We start from the raw sequence: 6,251 nt of genomic DNA, 5'->3' as shown, positions 1-6,251 counted from the left end.
GGAGGGGGCTGGAAGGGGTTGGAGGGGGTTGGGAGAGGGTGGAGAAGGTTGGGAGGGGTTGGTCCATCCCAACATTCTGAGCTCCCAGTGGAGAAACCACCAATGTCACTTCACCTAGTGTAGAGATAGTCATCAAACCCACAGGCCTGAACCTACCTTGAGGTTCTGGTTCACCCCAAATTTGAGATCCAAGTGAGGAGAGATGTTCATTAGAAAGTGTGATGTCCTCTTGGGAACGTCGTGGGGATAACCCAACGAGCTGCTCATTAAGGTTGCCATGACCTCACCCAACTCTCCTCAGATCAGCTTTGAGGGACTCACTTTTGACCCATCATTTGGGTAGAGTAAGAGCCCTGAGGTCACTCTACAGTTCTCTCTGTTGTTTATGCCCAGGTAGATTGAACCTTCTCTGACCTGATCTTCTGTCTCTTTCTCTCTCTTGTAGGACAGCAGAGACATCCTGAGCAGGTTTGTGGTTCCTCTCGAACGGTTTGGGTCATGTCAAGGTGGTTTCTCCTTGTGGTGGACTCCAAAACCCTCCATGATCCATGATCCTACATGATAGGACCATGTAGGACACAACTAGGACACCACAAAGGTCCAAGTAGGATGGTGAAGACCAGGGACAGGTATCAGGGTGGGGATGAAGGTACCTCCAGATCCTCCGCAGTTTCTCTAGGGAGTCCCTTCCAGGGGGTTGAGTCAGCAGATGTTCTCCAGGAGCTCCTCAAGGAGTATCTCAGGGCTCATCCTTCACTCCAATCCCACCATTTCCTAGTTCTGGATCAAACATGCCAGTTGGAACTTGGCATCTTCAAGTGAAGGCTTAGCAGAAAAGTTCTTCTTTCCAGGCTGGAGAAGGACAATGTCCAGGAACCAATAGAGACATCTCCTGAGCCAGAGGATCAACCCACGGAGATCACTCAGAAAAACGTTGCCCTCAAAGAGATGTTGAGGATGTTCCAAGGTAGAGAAGGACCAGGAAGAGGGTCAGAGAAGGTTGGAAGGGGTTGGAGAAGGTTGGGAGGGGTCGGAGAAGGTTGGGAGGGGTCAGAGAAGGTTGGGAGGGGTCGGAGAGGGAATCAATCATGGGACTGGGCAAGATGGGGACAATATCACCCCGATGCCCCCAGAGATGTACCACTGATCTTGTCCTTGTCTCCAGTGAGTCTGACCCTGGATCCGGAGACGGCACATCCACGGCTGGTCCTGTCGGAGGACCTGAAGCACGTCAGGTGGGACGACACCCGCCAGGCCGTCCCGGATAACCCCAAACGCTTCGACGCCTCGCGCTGTGTCCTGGGTCGCGAGGGTTTCGGCGCGGGGAGACACTACTGGGAGGTGGAGGTGGGGGATGGAGCAGCTTGGGCCGTGGGAGTGGCCAGGGAATCTGTGCAAAGAAAGGGAAGGATCAGCGTCAATCCCGAGGTTGGGATCTGGGCCGTGGGGCAGTGTGGGAGTCAGTACCAAGCTCTCACCTCTCCCACTGTGCCCATCTCCTTATTGGTGGCTCCCAAGGTGATTGGGATCTACTTGGACTACGAGGAAGGACGAGTGGCGTTTTTTGACGCCGAGAAGGAAGTTCCCATCTTTACATACTCATCAAGCTCCTTCGCTGGGGAGAAGGTCCTGCCCTTGCTCTGCTTGGGGAGGGGGTGTCAGTTCACACTCTCCCCCTGATACTCCTGGTGGGACAGTGTCCACTCACATCTCACTCTCTTGGGTCCAGGAGGATCGTTTCCTGCACCCTGAGATCCATCAGGGTCACCTCCTGGGGTCCCTCAAGGTCCACTAGGGTCACCCTTTGAGGTCCACCAGGGTAACCTCTTGGCCCATCAAGGTCACCCTCTGGGGTCCACCAGAGTCACGTCCTGGTGTCCCTCAGGCTCGGTCTGAGGTCTGCCAGGGTCATTCTCTGAACTCCATCTGAGTTATCGCCTGAGGTCCATGAGGTTGTGTCTGTGCCATGGAGTGTGACTCAAAAAATAAAATCGGTTTCCCTGGTGGTCTAGTGGTTAGGATTCGGCGCTCTCACCGCCGCGGCCCGGGTTCGGTTCCCCGACAGGGAACGCCTCTTTCTTTTGCTCAGGGAGCATCATAGAATCACCCAACTTGGGAAAGACCTCCAAGACCATCCAGTCCAACCCTACCGTGGCTACTGGACCGTGGCACCTCCGAAAACCTCCAGGGATGGTGACTCCATCACCTCCTTGGGCAGCACATTCCAATGCCTGAGCACTCTCTCTGTAAAAAATCTCTTCCAAATATCCAACCTAAACCTCCCCTGGAAGAGCTGTGCCCTCTTGTCCTACTGCTGGTTGCTTGCAAGAAGAGACCCCACCTGACTCCAACCTGCTTTCCGGGAGCTAAAAATAGGTATATGGTCTTCCCCGAGCCTCCTCTTGAGTCTCCTCTTGATCCTCCTCTTGATCCTCCTCTTGAGTCTCCTCTTGAGTCTCCTCTTGAGCCTCCTCTTGATTCTCCTCTTGAGTCTCCTCTTGATCCTCCTCTTGATTCTCCTCTTGAGCCTCCTCTTGAGCCTCCTCTTGAGTCTCCTCTTGATCCTCCTCTTGATTCTCCTCTTGAGCCTCCTCTTGAGCCTCCTCTTGAGTCTCCTCTTGATCCTCCTCTTGATTCTCCTCTTGAGCCTCCTCTTGAGCCTCCTCTTGAGTCTCCTCTTGATTCTCCTCTTGAGGAGTATCTGAAGTATCTTCCAACCCAGTTTGTTCTACGATTCCCACTCAGAGATTATCTCTATTTTTTCAGCTTCCATCCCTTTTTCCATGTTCCCACTCTCAGGAAACATCCCTTTTCCTCCCCTTTTTTCCTCCCTTTTTTGGGATGGGAAACTCCAGCGCGAGGTCGAGTTTTGTCGGAGTGGGAAAAATGCATAGAAAAAGGATTTGGGGGATGGAAAATGGAGTTTAAAAGAGTTGTCAGGAGTGGGATTTGAACCCACGCCTCCATGCGGAGACCAGAATTCCCGAGCTTGGGAAGAGCTGAGTCTTGAGTCTGGCGCCTTAGACCACTCGGCCATCCTGACACTGGAGAATATTACCCAACACACCTCAGAATTGAGGGTTGGGGGAAAAAAAATGGGATTTTTATTTTTATTTTATTTTTTTAGCATTGGTTTTGGGACGGATTTTTGCGGTTTTTTTTTTTTTTTTGTCTTGGTTTGGTGGAAAGGTTAGGGAGATAATGATAAAGCAACAAGAACTTAAGAGTAAAACCACTTTAATAAGGAGAGAAAAAACAACCTCCAATTTCTCACAAACAAAAGGCAACGAAATATCAGATTTTTTGCCTAAATAAAAGGCCCCCCCAAAAATATCAGCTTTGTCTAAAAAGCAGCCAAAGACTCTTTAATCTCCTCGGGGCCGCAAATAAGGTTCAAACCCGATCAGAATTAGGTAAATGGAGGGAAAATAATCAGCGTTGGGTAAAAAAAGAGTAGAAAAATGAAAAATCAGACGCCCAACGTGGGGCTCGAACCCACGACCCTGAGATTAAGAGTCTCATGCTCTACCGACTGAGCTAGCCGGGCACCTGGAAATTCCACCTTTTGGGACGGAATTCCATAGTTCTAACACATTTTTCCTGCTAAAACACCCACCAGAGCAAAATCTCTTGGGAACAGCCTGGAAAATCCTTTCCCAAACTCTTCCTGGAAGCGCCGAAAGGCGAAAAATCCTTTCCCAAATTCTTCCTGGAAGCGCCTAAAGGCGAAAAATCCTTTCCCAAATTCTTCCTGGAAGTCCCGAAAGGCGAAAAATCCTTTCCCAAATTCTTCCTGGAAGTCCCGAAAGGCGAAAAATCCTTTCCCAAATTCTTCCTGGAAGTCCCGAAAGGCGAAAAATCCTTTCCCAAATTCTTCCTGGAAGTCCCGAAAGGCGAAAAATCCTTTCCCAAATTCTTCCTGGAAGCGCCTAAAGGCGAAAAATCCTTTCCCAAATTCTTCCTGGAAGCGCCGAAAAACCATTTGGGGTTTGGGTGGACTGGAGAGACTTTGCGTTCTGTGGTTGGCAACGATTCGCACTGGGATTAAAAGCAGAGCCAAAGGGATGGAATTCCATAGGAAAAAAAAAAAAATGTGATTTTTTTTTCCAAGAGTTTAGAGGTTCCGAGTGACCCAAAAGGGAATTCAGTGGCGTTTCTGTAGTGTAGTGGTTATCACGTTCGCCTCACACGCGAAAGGTCCTCGGTTCGAAACCGAGCAGAAACAGCCTTAAAATTCCATAGTTTTCCACTTTTTTGAAGTTCAATATTCCCTCCGCATCCCACAGTGAAAGCACAGGAAAAAAAAATATTAGGCTTTAGAGCAGCAACTAGTTGAGTTTTTGCTGGTTTTCCATGAGTTTTGGGGTGTATTTTCCTTCAGATTCTCAATTTTTTGGACCAAAATGTTTCAGTTTTCCTCTTTTTTTTTATTTTTCTCCGGAAGTTTTGCTTCAATTTCCCTCCAAATTCTGCACTTGAGACATTTCGTTTTACCTCTTTTTTCCCCCTGAATTTTTACGTCGATTTTCCTTCAGATTCTGCGATTGAGGCAGGAAAAATCTCAAATTTTTAGGACGAAAAAGGTTTATTTTTCCTCTTTTTCTCTGGAATTTTTGCCTCATTTTCCCTCTAAATTCTTCAGTTTGGAAACTCAATTTTTCCTCTTTTTTTTTTCCCTGATTTTTTGGTTTCAATTTTTCTTCAGATTCTTCGATTGAAATTAATTGATCCCAAATGGGAAAAATAAGAAAAAATATTTTAATATATTTTTAGGACGAAAAAGGTTTATTTTTCCTCTTTTTCTCTGGAATTTTTGCCTCATTTTCCCTCTAAATTCTTCAGTTTGGAAACTCAATTTTTCCTCTTTTTTTTTTCCCTGATTTTTTGGTTTCAATTTTTCTTCAGATTCTTCGATTGAAATTAATTGATCCCAAATGGGAAAAATAAGAAAAAATATTTTAATATAAAGCGATAGTCAAAAAGAAATTAATTGATCCCAAATGGGAAAAACAAGGAAAAATATTTTAATATGAAGCGATTAATTAGTCAAAAATGGGAAAAGTAATGGAGAAACAACAAAATAAAAGAGGAAAACCAGCAAAATTAATCCCCAAAAAATGAGATTTTTCCCTAAATTTTTTTCTCCCACTTGTTCCTAGTAGGGAAAATTTCTCTGTGCTCTGGATTAGATTCCTGAGGTGGGGAAAATAATACTCTAAACTCCCTGAAATTCCTTGAAAAATTGGATTTTTTTTTCCCCCTTTCGGATTGGGAATTAAGGGAGAAAAAAAGGTTAAGGAACAAGGAGAAGAGAATTCAAGGCCTTCAGGGGATGAATCCAAAGGGCTGAGAGAATCCTAAAGGATTTGGGAAACCAAAGGAGAAAATTTTGGGGGTTTGGAACATTCCAGAGGTTATAAAAAATACCCCCAAAAATTGAAATATGAGGTTTCTGTAGTGTAGTGGTTATCACGTTCGCCTCACACGCGAAAGGTCCCCGGTTCGAAACCGGGCAGAAACACACATATTTTTGGGATATTTTTCCTGCTATCCCAGGATTTCTGTCAGTTTTTGGAGGAGGATCAGGATCAATCCACACTTCAGCCCAAGTGGAGAAGTCACCTCATCCCAAAATCACGACTGGAAGTTCCTCCTGATTGGGATCTCTTGAGAAGCTGCTGTCAGGGAGGAATTTTTCCCAAAACCCAGTCCAAATCTGAGAATTCCCTATGGTTTTCCAAAGCAGGAGGGTTTGAGGTGCTGTTGGTTGTGTGGTCGTGGCTCTCTAGAGAAAAGGAGATTCAGGGAAATGTTGAGTTTTGTGGTCTTGGAAAATGAGGAGGAAATAAGGAAGGAAGAGAAGGAAAGAAAGGGATGAAAAGCAGAAAATTCCCTGGAACCAGTTTGGGTTTTTTTGAGGGGGAACTCCCACAAATATGACCCTCTGAAAAAACCTTCCCAAGTTTCTGTAGGGTAGTTATTTGCCAAAAGCTCATTCCTTTTTCCCATTCCTTCATCCCACAACAGAGCTGAATTCTTCCTGGAGGGAACACGTTCCTGCTCCTGGATGGAGCCATTTGTCCTGAGGACATGACCTGGGAATAGCAGCTCAAATTCCATGTTCACCAACCTCTTGGAGCTCAGCCCAGTAATTCCCACCCCACCTACATCTCTGGTGCTTTTGTCCAAGCTCTTGGCTCTTCCCATTATTCCAAGAGCTTGGATATAAGGAGCATGAGCAAATCGAAGCA

The 6,251-nt window shown here is 46.3% G+C and overlaps 1 protein-coding gene and 5 non-coding genes across 6 annotated transcripts; 4 read left to right on the top strand and 2 right to left on the bottom strand.

The window, feature by feature from the left end:
• Positions 1 to 433: 433 nt before the first annotated feature.
• Positions 434 to 1,680, top strand: LOC103800740 (E3 ubiquitin-protein ligase TRIM39-like; the record flags this gene model as incomplete). The annotated part of the gene is given in 3 exon segments (XM_009073124.1): positions 434 to 468; positions 852 to 967; positions 1,166 to 1,680. Coding segments are annotated over 3 exon segments (666 nt in total), but the record flags the coding sequence as incomplete, so codon positions are not given.
• A 317-nt stretch (positions 1,681 to 1,997) lies between these two features.
• Positions 1,998 to 2,069, top strand: TRNAE-CUC. Its single transcript has one exon. It is a non-coding gene; the product is annotated as a tRNA-Glu (tRNA).
• Positions 2,070 to 2,934: 865 nt separating this feature from the next.
• On the bottom strand, positions 2,935 to 3,043 carry TRNAL-CAA. Its single transcript has 2 exons — positions 3,006 to 3,043; positions 2,935 to 2,980 (listed from the first exon to the last, which is right to left on the bottom strand). It is a non-coding gene; the product is annotated as a tRNA-Leu (tRNA).
• Positions 3,044 to 3,474: 431 nt separating this feature from the next.
• TRNAK-CUU lies at positions 3,475 to 3,547 on the bottom strand. The gene has a single exon. It is a non-coding gene; the product is annotated as a tRNA-Lys (tRNA).
• A 605-nt stretch (positions 3,548 to 4,152) lies between these two features.
• Positions 4,153 to 4,225, top strand: TRNAV-CAC. Its single transcript has one exon. It is a non-coding gene; the product is annotated as a tRNA-Val (tRNA).
• A 1,223-nt stretch (positions 4,226 to 5,448) lies between these two features.
• Positions 5,449 to 5,521, top strand: TRNAV-CAC. The gene has a single exon. It is a non-coding gene; the product is annotated as a tRNA-Val (tRNA).
• The last annotated feature ends 730 nt before the right edge of the window (positions 5,522 to 6,251 follow it).

Source organism: Acanthisitta chloris, unplaced genomic scaffold (assembly GCF_000695815.1).
Source record: "Acanthisitta chloris isolate BGI_N310 unplaced genomic scaffold, ASM69581v1 scaffold15204, whole genome shotgun sequence".
NCBI classification, from domain to species: Eukaryota; Metazoa; Chordata; class Aves; order Passeriformes; family Acanthisittidae; genus Acanthisitta; species Acanthisitta chloris.
This window is presented reverse-complemented; position numbering and strand designations above follow the sequence as displayed.